We start from the raw sequence: 19,532 nt of genomic DNA on the forward strand, positions 1-19,532 counted from the left end.
TTTCTATTGCTCCACCAATTTTATCATTGCAAAATTATGAAGATCATTATTGCCTCAAATAATTTGGAAAGTCTTGAGCAGAAACTAAGAATATTTCTCAAAAATATTGAGTTATTAAAAAACAGTTCAATTCGTACATTTAATCATAATATACTTACCTTAACAGCAACTGTGATTGTCTGGTTTATTCCAAACTGCTCTTCAGAGATCACTTCAATTGTTGAAATCCCTGTTATTGGACCAGATGTCAGAAGTCCATTTTCATCCATTTGTACCACAGGAGTTTTTTCCAAACAGTCTTGTACTCGATAACTGAGAAAGGCCACACCATCTCTGCCAATCAACAAACATTGATATGAGGAATTAAAATTAATTCCAAGTTGCTAAACAAAGGTGATTTTTTAAATGTGAAATTCAATTATTTGCAAACTTCCCATTTAAAGTATTCACCATTCATCTATGATAATGCACAGTCGTACACATTTTCTTCAAAACTAAACGCATAGAGTTGGATGTGGTACACAAGTTTTGGAACCTCAGAATTGTTACACTGCAGAATTAGACCAGTGTGTCTGCACTCGCTGAGCATTTCAACTCGGTGCCAGTCTCCTGCCTTTTTGCTTGTAACCCTTCACATTATTCAAATAGAAACCATTAGTCAATGCACTCAAATGTTTTTAGCCTTCTTTGAAAGGGCATGAATGATCAAGAAAATTAGCAGCATGTGACAGATAGAAATAATCTATTTGTTCAGTGCAAAGTCCAGACTTTTGGGATTTATGTTTGTTAAACAGTATCAGCATTGCACTCTAGCAATGGATCTGTGGCCCAGTCTGTCACAACGTAGGAGCAACCTTTGGGAGGCAATAAATTTCAGGAGACAAGCAGAGTTCAGGCATGTGGTAATTTATTCAAGCATCTAATGGTACAATGCAGGAAGAGGCCAAAGATCACCCCAATCTGGCCTCAACCCAAAGGTTCAATTACTCCCTTAACCTGCGGCTCAGATCAGAAGAAAAGTCAATGACACTATAATTTTAAATACAAGCAAACTTTTTTTTTTTTTTAATATACATACTCCCTCCCCCTGTATACTATTTGCTGGGTTGTCTAACTTAGATTGGGTTTTTAGTACTAATGTAGAGTGATGTAAGTGCATAGTACTGTGATCTGATTGGGCCATTTTGGTATGAGAGACGTTGAACTTTCCATGGTCACTTGTGACTTTTATTTCTCAATTATGACATCTGTGCCTGCAACAGAGGCTTTTTTGAGATTTCCCACCATTCCGACTCTCTCAGATGCCATCCTTGTTCAGAGATATGCAGGCCTCTCTCCATTACTCGTAATTAGAAAGAAAGGTTTTAAAAACTAGTGTTTTGTTTAGTGATTTTTATATTATATGTAATATATAGTGTGTGTAATTTATTTGGAAACTATATGTTGAAGAATCTTAATTGATTAGAAAAAACTTGAGAAACAACATTGATGTGAAGTGTTCTTATCTGGGAAGGCAGCACTTAAATCTTACTTAAACAGACAGCTATTGTTTTAAGTGCTGAGAACACAAGTCTTTCCCACACACGCTAATTTCTGATAAACATGTACTACAAAGCTTTGAGGTTTTTGTCAGCCATTTTACGCTGTTCTGTCATGGGCAGCCCTAACACCTAGAAATCGTCCTGAGGAAGGTATTTAAGTATGGCCTTACAATCCCTCCAATGAATAATGCAGCTTTATTTGTAAATATCAAGTGATACATTTCACTACTTAAAACTGGGCCTCACCATTCTGGTCATGGGCCTTACCATCTCATCAGCATTCCTTCCTGATCTGTTGAGTATCAAAACTGCTGCTCTGGAATTTTCTAATGATCATTCAGATTGGTACTCAAACAATTCTGTGAATTCTAAGTCTAAACTCCTTTCTTCGGAACATGAATGAACTAGCTTACATGAAGTAATGAAGTTGCTGCACAAATAAATGTTTGAGCATCAAGGTATGTATTTACCTTATCCAATAGTTGAAGACAGTCAATATCAATAACTACGTTCTGAACCCAACAGCCTCCTGTATGTCCAAATCATCTTTGCAAAACTGCACGTGTATACATTTAAACCACATACAGCATCCACCAAACCCTCAGTAATTGGAGCATTCAGGTAAGTGTACCAGCCTTATTAGGACACTCATTTGCAATTTTTTACTTAATGACCAATGTAGGCATTCATAAACCTTTAAACAGGTTCCTGGTCTGTGTTCTTAAATCGTTTTCATCAAGAACCCCAACAGAATTTGATTTATAAGTTTTCTATTTTCTACTTCGAGTTCAATAACTCAGTTTATCGATTGCTTTGTTCTCTCATTTCTTGTTGCTCAGGCCAATTTAAATTTTTGATTTTACTTTTGCACTGGTCAGAAATGAATAAGTGCGCTCTTGCTGGCTTTATTCTGTGGCACAGAGAATAGTCCTTAATGTTTCTAGTATCACTAGGCTCAGAGTTTTACTCATTCGATCTCAGACAGAGAATGCCACCTATGAAGAGCACAGTAAGGGTATCTTTTCCACACAGATTGCTGCAGTTCAAGGGGTGAACCACAATACTTTCTCAACAGCAATCACATTTGAGCAATAAGCAGTTTTCTTGTTATGTCTAAATTCCAAGAATGATTTTTAAAAAAGCATTCATACTGATCATTAAATTATTTCTCATTTTTGTAATCAAGAACTTAGGAACAGGAGTAGGCCATTCAGCCCTTCGAGCCTGCTCCACCATTCATTAAGATCATTGCCGATCTGTGGTCTAACTCTGTATGCCTGTCTTGGGGCCCGTATCCCTTGATACCCTTACTTGACAAATTTTTGTCGCAGGTTTAAATTTCACAATTTAATTTGCACTGACCAAATTGCAGTGGATGCTAGATCAGTTGGTAATTTTAACAAAAATTTATCGATCTTGTTTAAGCAAAGGTATTAAAGGATCTGGAGCTCGGTTATAGGTCAGCCATGGTCTTATTGAATGATAGAACAAGCTCGAGGGGATGAATAGCCTATCTTGTTCATGTGTTCGTATCCATGGAGAGAAAGCAGAGTTAACATTTTGAGTCCAGTGACCCCTCTTAAGAATGACTTCAGATGTTTCCCCCCTCGAAAAAATGCATAAAAAGCAACTAGTCAGCCTCAATACAGTGAGTCAGTGTGAAAATAAGTGGTGTAACCCTGGCTCCCAGTCACTGGGAAGGCACTCCACCCTGCCAGACCTGCTGAGTTTCTCCAGCAATTCCTGTTTTTTGTTTCAAATTTGCAGCACCTGCTATTGTTTGTTTTATTTCACATTGTCCATTTTGTCTTGTAATTCTGAGCCTCCCCTTCACATTCTAGCTTCCAATCTGCTGTTGTAACTGCAGTCTTTACGTGTGTGCGCCAGTCCCCTTTCTGGCCAGTGGTAATCCCTGTGAATGTGATAGTGGGGAATTCACCAATAGAAATGCCGATGAATGTCAAGAGACATTCTTAGATTCTCTCTTGTTTGAGACTGTCATTGCTTGGCACATGTGTGGTTAAACTTGAATGCTATCTTGGCCCTACTGCATAGGCTGGGGCTATTTTCCTGGAGCATTGGAGGCTGAGAGATGATCTCATAGAAGTTTATAAAATCATGAGGGGCATGGATAGGGTGAATAGCTAATAGCTTTTCCCCAGGGTAAGGGATTCCAAAACTAGAGGGCACAGGCTTAAGGGGAGTGGAGAAAGGTCCCTTTTAAATCTATAGGGCAACTTTTTCGCGCAGAGGCTGGTGCATGTATGGAACGAGCTGCCAGAGGAAGTGATGGAGGCTGGAATGATAACAACATTTAAAAGACATTTGGGTAGGTACATGGATAGGAAGGGTTTAGAGGGATATGGGCCAAATGCTGGCAAATGGGACTAGATTAATTTAGGATATCTGGTTGGCATGGACGAGTCAGACTGAAGGGTCTGTTTCTATGCTGTACAGCTCTAGGACTATGTCTATGACTATGACTGCCATTTGAAAAGAGAGTTCCAAACCTCCGCTAATCTTTGTGTGTAGAAGTGCTTTCTAATATCTCTAAATGCCCTGGCCCTAATTCTTTGACCATCCTCCCAGTTCTAGAAATCTTTATCCACCCTGCCTTTCCCTGTTAATATCCTAAAATTATCATTTGGAATCACTCCTTAACCTTCTAAATTCCAGAGAATAAAAGCCTAATTTGTCTAATTTCTCCTCATAACATAACCCCTAAGGTCCAGGTATCATCTTTGTAAAGTTGTGATGAATTCCCTCCAGGGCCAAAACATCCCTCCTGAAGTGTCACGCCCAGATCTGCTCACAGTACTCAAAGTGGGATCTAACTAAGGTTTTGTATCACTACAGTATAACATCAGCTTTACTATACTGCAGCCCTTTAGATACGGAGGCCAGCATTTCATTAGCCTTCTTCACTATTTTCTGCAAAGAATGAGAGAGAAAATTTAAATGACTCAGGAAAGGTAGAGTGGATTTGCTCCACTATAACCTGCTCCAAAAGAATAATTACACAAAGTTATCTACACTAAAATATTCACTCTGGATAAAAGTGCCTCCTCAATAGTTGATCATTTTCACCTCAGTTTTAAATTTAATACTGTAATAAAGTCTTACATATTTGCTTGCTTGAGGTTTATAGCCAGAAGATTAATCTGATTAGAGGTTTACAAGTGTTATTGACCAGTTGCCATCTTACATTAGGGTCTAGAAAATGTGCCGACTTTATTTTTTTTTTTTTTTAAAAAGGGACAGCAAATGGAAAAACAACAATATTAAATGTAAATGGGCAAGGGTCAAAACAATGACAACCCATACAGCTCCAGTTCTGAAGTGAAAAGGTTTTTGACCCAAAGAACTGACCCTATTTCTCTCCACAGATTGCTGCCTGGCCTGAGTATTTTCAACATTTTACATTTTCATTTAATATTTTATGTATCATATTCTGCTCTTATAGCCCAATTGGTTATTGTGGCTCTTTGAAAATGAGTTCTCTTTCCACTGTGAATCTTTTGCTGCTGTTTTTTTAAAAAAAACAAAGAGGTAGATTAAGATTTAGATTTGGAAAAGTTACAAAAACAGAAATTATAGACAATAATTTCACAAACAGCAAAACTGTTATAATCAGGTAAAGCTCATTGGCAACTTTTAGCAAATTCACTTAAATAGGTAAAAGGAATCCATAAATAGTCACTAAAGGTCATTGATCCATGTGCACTAATTGTTGTAAGAGAAAAGATTTGGAAAAATAGTTACTTTTATTTCACATAATGAATTATTGGAAGTTTAAAAAACCAAGTTGAATCTGAAAGGTGGTGATGTGACACCATTAGTTTCTTCAATAAATTTAGAGGCCTGACTCAGTAATTTATGAGCAGTTTACTATCATTGCACGGGAATATTTTGATTTTTTTTGACTGTGATCATAAGTGAAGCAGAAAAATCACGCTATACTAGCAGTGTATGACATGCAACAGAAGTTTGACTCAGGCAGGAAAGCTCAAAAAGTCCAAGAAAAAAAATACAAGCTCAAAAGGAAGAATGGTTCTGTTTGTCATTTAGCTATTATATTTCATGTAAATTGCACTAATTGAACCAAAATAACCTGGATCTTAATTAATATGTGGCATATTTAACTCCATGTAAGGAAAAATCAATCACAAGTCATCTGAAATAATTTTGTATCATCCAACGTGAACTTTGCTTTCAAAAAAGATGCAAGTGAAACATGTTCAAAATACAAAAACATCTGTTTCAGGTTAAAGGGGTTTCTGTTGTAATATCCCAGGTCCTCTTCTCACACAAGCTCATACAGCAATGCGAAACAATTTCCATATACAAGTGACACATCAAGGCAGGATACAAGAAAAACTTGTGTCAGACCAAACCCAACTATATATTGACGGCAACTCTCCAAGAAATATTTTGAGAAGGAAATAGATTGCTATTCTAATTTCTCCCCCCACCCCACCAATTGCTGTACATTTAGATCATATAGAGAAACAATTATAATTTGTTAGTACTTAAACCTTACCGATTTGTTTGAAGTTTCAGGAAAGAATTTGGTGACATTAGTATCTGCTCTGCTTCAACGTTAGGATTGAGCAATTGCAATTTTTCAAATACCTGAAAAGTTAAAGCAATTTTTTTATTGATGTACTGTAACACCTAAAAACCTCAAGAAGCTCATAGCAAGAAACGCTGTAAAAGTCGAATTGGAATGAGAGCAACAGTGCAGACAGACAAGTAGAAAGTAGACAAAATAGCAATGTTAAAAATATTAGGGAAAAAAGGCAAATAAGCAAAGAAATGATCCTGGGGTGGTATTCACCATCATGTACCCTTCTCCAGTCAAAAGAATACCTATTCACTACTGCCCTCTGCCTTCTACCCCTTCCACAATTATATATTCAGTTTTCCATTGACCTTCTAATTACAGGCACCTTAACTTTCCAAATAAATCTATGATTTTGTACTTTATTGAATGCCTTTTCTTAGTCCATAAAACCTGCTGTGCAATCTTCTTTAACTAGATTTGTCACTTCAAATAATTCAGAAGAGGCACAATGTGTTTTTTGGAAGTCCATGCCAACTGCCACATAGTTCATTCCCATTTGAGCAGGCTAGATTACGGCGTCCATGGTAACGCTCTCGGAACAGCAGCTCATTAGGTTAGGACCCCACATCAGGCAGTTAGCATCACAGACAGAGGAGTAGTCCAACAGCTTGATGAAACTGAGAGACTTAAAATAGTGTGATGGAAGGAGTCTGCGCAGGGAGCTGCCTCCTGAAATTGGCTCATTTTAAATTAATTAGTGGGATGTGGGCATCGCTAGCTGGCAAACATTTAATGCATGTCCCTAGCTGCCTGTGAAGAGACTTTGTAGCAATTGGTGCAACTGAATGGCCTGCTAGACCATTTCAGAGGACAATTAAGAGTCAACAATGTTGCTATGAGTCTGGGGTCACATGTAGTCCAGACCAGGTGAGGATGGCAGATTTCCTTCCCTGAAAGACATTAGCAAGCCAGACGGGTTTTTCCCAACAATCTACAGATGTTTAATTCCAGATATTTTTACTGAATTCAAATTCCACCATCTGCCATGGCAGGATTCGAACCCAGGTCCTCACAACATTAGCCTGAGTTTCTGGATCAATAATCTAGCGATAATACCACTAGGTCACTGCCTCCCCTACTTCAATACAGGGAAGAAGCTGATTTGTGAGCATTGTTTTAGGAGTTTAGCTTGGCCAAGTGACGTGTACATTCTGCAAGGAGTATGTTCATGGACACAGCATGTGTCCCAGATGAATAAATCTGTTTTCAAGAATCTATTTCAACAGTGAGAAAGGATGACACAGTAAATGAAGCATCAAATGAGGCCATTTAGGTTTTGGTTAGAAACCACAAGTATGATACACACCCCCAATAGTGGGAGAGGGGTAGAGGAACAAATTGGTAGGCACGTTTGAGTGCAAAAATGATTGGGGAGTAATATTTGGGGACTTAAATCACACAAATACGAACTGGGAGATACAGACAATGTGAAAGGCAGAGGGGGACAAATTTCTTGAATTGCATTCAAGAGAACTTTTAAAAGAACTTTTATAGCCAGCATATGACAAGCCCAACAACAGGAAGTACAATTCTAGATTAATTTTAAGGAAATGAAACTGGACAGGAAAATGAAAAGAAGCAGGTGACCATTTTGAAGACAGCAATCATAATACAGTTAGATTTAGCATCATTATAGAAAAGAATAAATATAGAACAGCAATAAAAATTCTAAATTGGGGGAAGGCAACTTTTACAATGCTGAGAGATGATCTGCTAGAAGTGGACTGGTTACAGCTACTTGGAGGGAAGTCAGTGGAAATCATTGGGGTCATTCTCATTCAAAAGAGAGGGCAGTATAATCATATACCAGCAAAAAAAGAGAACAGTACTGCTAAATCTAAAGTCTCTGGTTATCCAGAAGGGCAAGGTAAAACAGCAAAAAAACATAGCTTTGTCAATCTCAAAAAACTGTGATACTTTAGAAGCTCAGAGGAGTACAGGAGGAAAAGAAAATAAATTAAGAAAAGAAGATACAAAAAGATACTTGCAGGTAAAATTAAGGAAAATCTGAAGATGTTTTATCAGTATATTAGAAGTAAAAGGATTACTAGGAAAAGGGCCTTGACATATAAGGTAACATGTGCATGTTGATGACATTGGCAGGGTTCTTAATGAGTACTTTGTCTCCATCTCCACAAAGGAGAGGGGAATTGCTGAAATTTAGTTAAAGTAGTGTGAAATATTACCAAGTATGCATAGCAAGAAGAGAAGTAATGAAGGGACTGACCTTCTTGAAAGTGAATAAGTCACCAGGGCTGGATGAATTGTATTCTGGGCTATTAAAAGGAAGCCAGGGAGGAAATAGCAGAAGCACCAAGATTCATTTTCCAATCCTTACATATATACATGAGATACCAGACAATTGGAGGTCAGTAGAAGTTGTACTATTATTCAAAAATGTAAGGGATAGGCCAAATAATTATAGGACAGTCAGTCTGACCTCAGTAGTGTGCAACTTACTGGAGTTAATCTGGGGAGACTGGATTAAATGCTATTTGGAGAGGTTCAAGGGAATCAGGGATAGTCAGCACGATTTTGTTAAGGTAAGGTTATGCCTCACTAACACATAATTAAAGTGTTTGAGGAAGCAGCAAATAAGATTGACGAGAGTTAGGCAGTACCTGTTTCTACATGATTTTAGTAAGGCATTTAACAAGGTTCCACAGGGCAGACTGCAGGAGTTGGAAATTCTCCCTGCTGCCCTACCTCTCTAGCCATGCATTCATCTCCAGTATCTCGTTTCTGTACTGAATACCACATGGTATTGGGAGCAATCCGGAGATTATCATCTTTTGAGTTTCTGTTGGTTAATATTTTAGCCAAACTGCTGAAACTCTGTCTGGTGGGCTTTAATCCTATTACTTTGTTCATTGTTTCTAATGTGAAATATGGGATGGCCCACTTCCCTTCACATAATATTCTGCATTCTTCAGCTGATGCATTTTATCCTGGCACCAGAGAGGCAACACACCATTCAGGACTGCAGAAGCTCCTCCTGCTACAATCAAGTCACTTGTAACAAGGGCATTATTTCAGTAGCTCTCTCTTGTAATAACTAACACTATCTTAGATGCTTTGTATCAGATGGTGATAATTTAAACAAATACACCCTTTCAGAGCTTCCTATACCTGTAATATTAGGGTAACTTCTTTTTTTGAAAACTAACATCTGTAAAACAATTGATTTAGGATGCATGGTATACCCTCTGTATGTAACTAACAAAATTTGAAGGTGTGTAGCACTTTGCAGCAAATGGTCCTCCAGTTTGGTTGTCACTTGCCTTCTACTCCTGCTCAATTTTAACAACATACTTTGTCTGCCTTCCCCGTGTGCAATGACAACATGAATAGTAATGACAAAAAAGTGACAAGTAAATTGGAGCAGTACCTGAATCTGCATTTCATCTGATAATTCTCTGGCATTATTTTCAAATTGTCCACCTGCTGGATCTGTAGTTTTTACAACTACCTTCAACCCAGTTCTGCCTTTCATGCGACTGTACACATACATTGCAAAGTTGTTACTTGCTGGAAGTTGAAAAGCTGCCTAGAAACACAAATGCATAATACAAATGTGAAATTCTACATAAGCATGCCACAGCAAAAACAAAAGCAATGTTTCAATGTGAGTATATATATTCCTTGAAGATTATAAGCGGTTGCATGTACATACCTGTAAAACAGTATATAGAGATGTATGCATAAAGTAACAACAGCTCAATTTACCTCAGAATGCCTGGTGTCAAGGTCAATAATGTCCCTTTTTGTGACTGACCAATGAAATGTTAGCCCTGGTACTGCATTACCAAATGCAAATGGTGTCTGGTTGCTTGTAATTCCCATTACATAGACAGGCATCTGGGAATGAACAAAATTCATCAAAACTGATGTGACATCAATCACTGTTACTAAATTCAAACAGAGTGCAGATGTAGACAACTGTATGGATCACTGAAATTTCATTATTTTGAAGTTATCAACTTGCTAACTGTATGCATTAAGGTTCAGGACAATAAAAGGGGAAAATGCATACATAAATGACTCTAACAAACTTGTTCAAGGATCCAGAAGAATTCTGGTTTTGTAATTTAGAGTACAGAATTACCAGAGTGCCTGTCTTCATTCTTGTAATGGGTCCATGTATTCTCACAGCTTTAAGCTGAACCACTTCCACTTCTACTTCATCCTTTAAGGAAATAAAAGCAGATTATATACTATTGACCTGTATGAGTGGTCAAACAAACATTTTTACTAATTTGCTGCAATAGTGATAAGCTAAGTGGTTACATTATTGCAAAGGTTTTTGTTAAGACAAAACACTATAGCAAAATATTCACCTGCAATGACTGACTTCAGATTAAAAAGAATTATACATTTACAGTAGCAATACTGTATAGCAATAACATATCCAAGATCAGAAATTTATCTCACATATGATTATAACTGGAATATGATCAAAATAACATACATAACAGGAGCCAGTTAGCTTGGTTGGCTGGACAGCTAGTTTGCAATGCAGATGTCGTCAACAGGGCAGTTTCAACTCCTGTACCAGCCGAGGTTACAATTGCTTTCTCAGCCCTGTCCCTCATCTGAGATGTGATGACGCTCGGGATAAATTCGCCACCTCGGAGTCATTTCATGGTACTTTGGTGACTTTACCTTAGTTATAATTATAGCAGGGCTTCAAATATAAAAGTTAATGTAAAAGTCAAACAAGAGTCAGTTCAGTTCATACTACATGACCACTCCCTATGAGGTCTTTCCTTAGTGGTTTTGAGGAAGGAACTATTCTTATCTGCTTTATTGTTGCAACTCTTTTGTTGTCTACTTCAGCTAAAAACTACAGTGATATGGTGACCAGACTTAGAACTGTTTGAATTCTATAAAGACATTGGTGCCTGGCAATTCTACAGTCAGTAGTGAAGCAGCAAAACAGCAACTTTAATTTGGGTCAAATATCTTCCAACTAAGTTGTATACTTTTACTCTAAGATGGACTGACTGGAACAGACAGCAGACAGTAAAAAGTGGAGGGTCCAGAATGCAATACAGATGACAGTACTGAATGAGGTTCTGGTGATAACCATTCAGCAGAATAAAAATCAACATATTGTTCAGAAAATAGCATGAAGTAGTTTAAACATTTTGCAGCATGATAAGATTGAACAAAATAACCTCAGATGGTATTATTATGTAGCAGAAAAAAAATCATAACAAAAATCAAAATGTCTCCGTTACTTGTACCTTCTATTGATTTACCTCCAATGACAACAAATTTGTAGAAAAAACATGAAGTAGGCTCTGATTAAAAAAATAGTTAACAAATGTATAATATCCTTCATAACCAAACAGCTCAAAATGCTTACAGGGAGTTTGTTACTTTCAGTGCAGTCTTTTCCTATCCAAATACAGCAGACAACCTATATGCACTACCAGCAATATGACTATTTAACATTAGCCAGAATCAGTTGAACATTCCAACTTTTTCAAATAATGATCAAGGAATCTTTTATAAGCACCCAATTGAGGCAAAAAGACAACACACATCTGATAATGTAGTACTCCCTCAGTACTACACTTCAAACTTTAATTTTACGCTCAAGCCCAGCAAGGGGTCTGACTCCACAAACTTATGACTTAGTAGCAAACATGACATCATTTAAACACTTGATAACTGCATTAGACGACAAATTCAACAAAGTAAACAATACTGCCAACATAACTGGCGTAGCAGTTTGAAAAAAAAAGACGGACACCACTGCAAACAAAATTAAAAGTAATGCACGTGTTCTGATATTGTCCATTAGTTTCAACTTCGGGAGGTCAAAGCTTGGATAAGATCCAAGCATGATTGTACGCAAAGGATCTGAATCGATGCTTATTCACAAAGTGAATTTGGTTAACTTTATTAAGCTTGAGGGGAGAATTAGAGGGGTGTTCAGAAATTGCGCCTTTCCACTCCATATCAGAAGCATCCTAGCAATTTCTGTTAAGGACAGTTGGATCAGACAGTTAACGGCCAAGGTCAAGAAAACAGACTGGAAGTGTGTACAAAAAATGTTGCATTTGCCAGTTGATGGCTTGGTCTGGTGAATTTGTTCAAAACAGTCAAATTGGAAGAGGTCAAACTAAATCAATTCCCTGATCAAATCTTCAGAGTGAGGGGAGGGTGTCCACAACAAAAGGAAAAGCTTCAATAAACTTAAATATAGAAATAGTGAAAAACGACCATCAATAATAAATCAAAGTTTTGAGTTGGCTGATTCATCTGGATGAGCCTGAAGGACAACATATGGTGCATGAAGAGGAAGCAGAGCAACAACTTGGCAAAAGCATCACTCAAATTTTCAAGCAGGGTGAAGAATAGCCATCAGAATTATAACTTTGACAGGAGAAATTTCAGAAGTTTTAATAGCATGCAAGAAAGCCCAGAATGCAGAAAACGTGTGGCATTTTCAGTACAACAATGAACTTATTAAAACAAAAACCATACCTGAGGCAATTATTTAAAGCCCTGTTGGGAACCAAGTTTTGACTGTCATATTCCTGCAAAATACATGGGCTGAAGTTCTCAAGTAAAGGTGATTCCAACTGTTCAGGACAGTAAGGTACACTGAAATAAGTTGATCTTTGCCTTATTTTACTTATGTCTAAGGAGAGGTATGTATGTTCACTTTATATTCATAGCTGTAACGTCCTCCAACTAGTCACATTATTGCCCATATCACTCATCAAAAAGACATTTTCTTTCATTGTCAGTAGTGCGAATCTGTGAAATTCTCTATCTCAGAAAATTGTAGAAGTTCATCTGATAAATATATTCAAGACTGCAAATCAACACAGTTGCAGGCACCAAGGGAAGTCAAGTGCATAGGGATTAGGTGGGCACGTAGAAGTCAAAGCATAGAATGCCAAGCAGCCCTACGGTCTCCTCAAGCTTACATATTTATACATCAGTCTATGCAAACTGTCATGATAAGTTACCTTACTTATTCTATCATCACCCCTTTTGAATTGTAGAGTCATCACTTTGCTGTTTAATCTTTCCCATCTTTCACCCTTTCCTGAACCTTCTCTTATTTTTTCCCTCACCTCCCACCATTCCGGAGGTGAAAAAGTTGTTGTCTCTAAATATTTCTAGCTCTGTTGAAAAATCATTAATCTGAAGCATTAACCCTGTTTCTCTTCCACAGATGCTTCTTGTGAAGCTTCTCTAGGCATCTACAGTATTTTGATTTTCTTAAGGTTAGAAGTAGGTCAGCTACGTAGAATACAAATTTATTAAAATTTAGGAAAATTATGCCTCCATGTATTGAAACCTGCGATAATGCCCTGAATATTTGGAGGTGATAATGTAAAAGCCATTGGCTGAAAAATAAGGTACTACTTTGGATGCTATTCATAATATGCATTAACTGCATGTTGAGAAGCCACAGACTAGTGTTTCAAAGTACCAAGCTTTGACAAGTAAAACTGCAAAATCAAGAGTGAATTATAAATCATCACAAATGTACTGAGAATTACACTGCAATTAATTGTTCATTATATAGTCAGCCTATATCACAATTATAGATTATAGACATGGGTTGAGAAAGCAATTCCCAAATGAATTGTGGATAACTAAGTATAATGCCTAGATTGCCAAAAAGGCATTTGTCAATATCCACAATAAAAAGGTTAATTAACCTCAAAGCTGTGGGGATCCAGGAAATTACCTGAAGCAAAGTAAACAATCGAAACTTGAAGCAGGAATCGTCAAGAGGTTGCAAAATGAGGGGAATTGGAGAATGAATGGGATGTCAGATTACTTTAATTCACAGTAAATAACTGAGGGGCAATGGAAGCTTTAGAAATAAAACACGTGAAATACGTATGTGAGCAGACAAAAGACAAATTCAGTACTTATGATATGTGCAAAAGAAAGGGATGAGAAGCATTCTTCAAGATTGAAATTACCAAGACCGAGGTAGAAAAAGACCTAAAAGACATACTATGATAATTTATATGCTCAATTAAAATGTATAACAAAATAATAAAAACAAGTCAGATGAGTTTTTACGAAAAAAATATCAAATAGTCTCGTGAACAGATTTTGGACATTTTACACTGTGTCCATGTTCTGCAGCTGAGAAACTGGAAAGATACTGAACAAAACATATTATGCAGAAGAGAGCCAATGGGCTGATAGCTAGTACAGTCTAAGAGAATCTGAATAATGATGAAACATTGGAGAAACATTTCTTTCTGGAGAAACATTTCTTTCTGGAGAGGAAACAATCGTATTTCAAGGCCATGTCACAAGAGTGACGAGTATGAAAGTAGTAACCATGAAATATAATTTATGGCAACACTAAGACAAATGGGACAACATTTCAATATTATAGCAAGCAAATATCAAACTGATGATCCAAACTAACCCTATCAATGAACCTTTTTCACCCTGTGTAATCAGCACAGGGAACAGATTTCAAGATTAGGTAGTGGAGGTAAAAACCATTGAGCAAACAAGATATCAAAATATCAGAAAAGTAATGCTTTTGTGGAAGAATTAAGGAAGACTGGCCTAAATGAAATATCTTATGATACAATCATGAACTGTTTTGGGCCAAACATGTTAATACTTCTTCCGAATAATGATGTTACCACAGCAAAATGGAAAAGTTATTTCATGGCTATTACAAGTGACACAAAATGTATAGAAACCCTCAAAGTGTAAATCAATTAAAAATTAGTCACTTCACTAAAATTAGTGTTTCAGCTACGGTATGTATTTGCAGAAACTATAGGTTCCACAAACATTTCTAAATTAACATACTCTGAAACAGTGAATAATTTTTAAGAGGAATTCTCTTGTGTATCTTTGTATTTACATGTCTGATATCTTCCACACTTAGTAGTACTGATTTTTTTTTTTAAGTGGAAAAGATTTGGCTAATATTTTCCTGTGAAGGCAAAAGTTCTTTACAATTTTTCTCTTACCTGAGAAATCACCACTACTTTGCCACTTTCAGCATCAACAGCTTGAACTACACCAGTCACTTTGCCATTTCCAACTCTGAGCCCCTTTACATGCCCAATATTATTTACAGTGGCAAGGTTTTCATCATTTATAGAAAACAGGATGTTGGACTGTGGCTGAGGACCTCCTTCAGAAGTAATCTACAATACAGTAATGGGTTGAAATGAGCATTTTAAACTAAAACATCAAACTTTTGAATTAAAAATGTTTTTTAACACTCAAAATTTTGCTCCACAAAACTAAGTGCTTGCATAGATTTTTGTTCTCAAAGCTCGGTGACATAAAAAATCTCAGAGCAACTGCAACCTAAGCAGCTTTCTCATCTTGTTAATTTGCTACTTGGCAATACAAGAATGCTATTAGGAAAATTGAAAAGAAGTTTTTTCAACTGCTATTTGACATGTTACAGAGTGAGAGAAAGTTTTTTGAAGGTCAAACTTCAGTAATTCCTTCTTGTGACTGCTCAAACCAGCACTGCTTTGCATATTGGTCTGGGCATGTACAGTTTTCCTTTACATATTTAATATTGTATTATTACACTAACCAATTTGATAAGTTGTAATGTTATGGTACTGTGAGACAGCAATAACATTATTTCTAACATGGCCACATTCCAATTTAGGAATTGTTAATATTAATATAACTGCTGATGCACAAACACAATGGGACCAGATTTGGATATCATTTTAACCATAGATTCATCAATATTCTTTAAAGAAAGCAACAGAAAATACAGGCAAATACGGTGATTTTGAGGAAGGGTCAGCAGACCCGAAATGTTAACTGATTTCTCTTCACACATTCTGCCAGATCTGCTGAGCTTTTCTGTTTTTGTTTCAGAAAATACACACACAATTTTGATAGTGCAATGTCAGTTAATTTCGGGAAACTGAACCTGACATCTTCCGATAGATGCATGGTAACTATTTAAAGCAGGGTTTTTTTAATTGTCAGAAACAAATCGCATCCTTGACACAACATACCTGCATCATTGCACCCACAATGAGTGTTACTTTTTTAGGAATCAATCGAAAGGGGTGAAATACCTATAGAACGGAACATAGTCAAAATGATATTAAAATTACTTTTATATAGCGAAACCAAAAATTCTAACCACACCACCACCCCCACCTAATTTTCAACCCTAAACTTAACTTTTGACAGTTCTGTGCATTTTTTACGCAATCATGATAAATGAGACATTTTGAATTATTCACACTGCTTGAGAAACTATACTCAACTTACTTCAACTTGCTGAGGTGCAGAACTTAGTTTTCTCCCATCCTTATTCATTACAGTTGCTGTCAAACTGGTCTGCCCTATTGCTTTACCCTGAACTGTAAAACTAGCAGTGTAATCATCAAGGTTTTCATCGAGTGGCCTAAAACAGAAAAGCATATGTTCAAGAAATAAACTATAACAAGTCAAGCTTTTAAAATTATGAAGGATGAAAAATGAGCTAGCAACTCAGTGACATTCATAGAACCCCATCTCTAATGCAAGAGTTTTAAAGGCATTGAGCTAATCATTCTTACAAAACTGGAAAAAGCTACTTACTCTAATGAAACTATTTGAGAAGCTGCCTTCAGCTTTAAATTCATGAATTTGAAGTATTTGGAAAAGAAAGGTTTTCTGGAATAATCCAAAACTCGCACATAGGCTTTAACGGTGTTCCCAATCTCCACCTGTGAAAGACAAAATTATGAGAGCATTTTGCATTAAAGATTTAAATACCCATTATAATCTCATTTTACCCTATACTGTCATCCTTTTGGTTTCTGAAGCTTTCACCTTCTACATGATCAGAGGCGTTCCTTTTTATTCCTTTACCATCCTTCTTTCTCTGCTTTTGCACTTAAGACCTGTTATATTACAAAGTTTTCCAAAACCCATGTATTGCCAACATAATTTTTATTTCACATTTTCAGAACCCATACTATTCAATGCCCTGAATCACTCCCTGTAATATTCCTCCACATAAAAATGAACATAATTTTCACCTGAAAGTTTGTCTCAGCTATTTGCAACAGGAAACTACTACATTCTCAAACTGCACATTATACAATCAAACTTCTCCAAATGTCTTTCCTCACCTGCCAAATACTGGTAATCTCTTACTATCTCCAGAAGCAGGTAAAAATTGTATTCTCCAATCAAACCCAGCAAAATTTTGATTATTTCAAAACATACTATTGAATCTCTTTCAGCTTCTCTGCTCCAGTGGAACTAATCTTAATATCATAGTTTCTTCCCATAACTATAGCTGCTATCTTTATCATTAGTTGAATGTATACTTTATAATCTCCCTGGCTTTAATGTTCCAATAAAGTGTTGACCAAACCTGCACCTTGACTGTGCTTTAACAATTATCTTCTGCAAATTGAAGCCTATTAACTAACTTATTTCTCAATTGCCCTTTTTATTGTCCACTTATCTGCATTTAAGAAAAATAAAGCCAAAATAAATTTAATCATTAAGCTAATATCCTTCCACCAACCTTATCCACAACTCGTACGTACAACTCCAGTATGTCAGACACATGTACTTCAGCTTTAGCAGGTCCCAAAAAAGCAAGACACAAATCATGGACTAAAACAGTCAAAATTCCTGGATGAATTGGCAGCACCTGTTAGAGACAGAAAATAATACTTTTGTGGATGAAAAGTCTTAAAAACTCATGTCAGCCAGAAACTATCTGCGGGTCATGATTCTACCAGTTTTACTGGTGGAATCACAAATACGAGTGGACTACACTGCCATCTGTTCCAGACCGCATAGGATGAGTAAGAAGAGGCCATACTTGCATGGGCCCAGCCAATATCCATGTCTTAGGGACAACATATTCAGTTCACCATTTGGAGACAATGATGCTTTTGTCATCAAAATGGCAAGGGGGAGAAAACAAAAAAGGACTTTATCCTTCCCAGTTTGTCCTGCCTCTGAGATCATCAATCCTGTGCCACAAAGACTACTTTGAATTGTGCCTTAACATTCTCTTGTAGTTTCAAGACAGTTTCATTGTGGAGAACCTTCCATCACCCCATCAATTTCAACTTGGTATTTCTAATCATCCAACATAGAAGAATCTAATGAAAGTCTGAAGATACGATAATTTCTAGCAGTGGAAGGTCCTGCCCTCATTATCTAACCTCCATTTCTGTTGCTATTTGGGACATGAAGGCTTTGCTCCCAACCAAAATCACAGGAAACTGTTCAGTACTTAAATGCATCCAAGTCCTTGTAGTTATTGGCTAAGTCACGGTCATGTTGTCAATGTGACATAAACAGCTAATATAAAAACAATTTTAGGCGAAGATGAAATTGTACCCAAAAATGAGATGTGACAAAGTAACTCAATGATTTTATCACAGGAATAAATTGTACGCACAGACAAGAATGCAGCTGAATGATTGTTTTTAATCCATATCCATAGATGTTACTTTGAACTCTCATAGAATGAGGAACTTGTAATTCTTCTGTCCTAACAATAAGTTTCAAGTATATTTCAGAGATATTACAGGATATTGCAAATGTCATTTTGTAATTTATCCTTTAGTAGTGATGAGTTCATCAGTTTTCATTTTGCTTACCTTGATGCTAATTGATCCTATGCAAATTGCTGGCTTGAACTTCAAGGTCTTACTGATCTGGTAAGTGATCAAGCAAAGCTCCAGGAAAAATCCTAGACCTCCTTTCAGTAGTTACATAGACATGGATTGCCTTGCTTGAACTCAAAATAAAGCTTGCAACTTAAAATGGAACTGCTACGTGTTGGTCAGGACCAAAAAAGTGGCAATTCCTGCTGTGTTAAATTCACATATTTCTGGCAGAGTTTGTGGCTGCTGCAACTCAGAATCTGTACTGAAGCGAAATTAAATTAATGGCTGCCTTGTCAATATAACAGGGGATAGGGTGGAGGGCAGGGAATGCAATTCCACATTGTTAAAAGTGAGTAGCTTTCACGAATTTATTAGTGCAGGACATCAAAAGGAAAAGGCTACTTAGCTTTCTAGAGTACTGCATTTTCCTCCAACTGTGTTAAACTTAGGTTTGCACAAGCTTTACAATGACCATTATACTAATCTTGAAAACAAATTTTATCCAAGAATTTTCAATTCCTGGACAATTCATTAGCGGTGTTCTTAAAATTAACGATCCACACCTTAAAACATTTCACATAACCTTGGCCACTGCATCTTAGCTATCCAGTGCTTTCAAGACTACAGAGCCAAGTAAACATAAGAACAAAAACAAAGTTGCTGGAAAAGCTCAGCTCAGCAGGTCTGGCAGCATCCGTGAAGGAGAAAACAGAGTTAACGTTTCGGGTCCGGTGACCCTCCCTCAGA

General features: G+C 36.8%; 1 protein-coding gene across 1 annotated transcript in view; it reads right to left on the reverse strand.

Annotated features, from left to right (window-relative positions):
- Positions 1-19,532, reverse strand: part of nup210 (nucleoporin 210) — a 116,772-nt gene that overhangs the window by 27,121 nt on the left and 70,119 nt on the right. Inside the window, exons 21-30 of the mRNA XM_048606719.1 lie at positions 17,684-17,812; positions 16,744-16,871; positions 16,432-16,567; positions 16,170-16,232; positions 15,147-15,326; positions 10,271-10,351; positions 9,892-10,023; positions 9,554-9,712; positions 6,082-6,173; positions 159-333 (exon numbers count right to left, since the gene is read on the reverse strand). Of these exons, the coding sequence (XP_048462676.1) occupies positions 159-333; positions 6,082-6,173; positions 9,554-9,712; positions 9,892-10,023; positions 10,271-10,351; positions 15,147-15,326; positions 16,170-16,232; positions 16,432-16,567; positions 16,744-16,871; positions 17,684-17,812 (1,275 nt within the window). The remainder of the gene's footprint in view (positions 1-158; positions 334-6,081; positions 6,174-9,553; positions 9,713-9,891; positions 10,024-10,270; positions 10,352-15,146; positions 15,327-16,169; positions 16,233-16,431; positions 16,568-16,743; positions 16,872-17,683; positions 17,813-19,532) is intronic.

Source organism: Rhincodon typus, chromosome 16, assembly GCF_021869965.1.
Source record: "Rhincodon typus isolate 14 chromosome 16, sRhiTyp1.1, whole genome shotgun sequence".
Lineage (NCBI taxonomy): Eukaryota > Metazoa > Chordata > Chondrichthyes > Orectolobiformes > Rhincodontidae > Rhincodon > Rhincodon typus.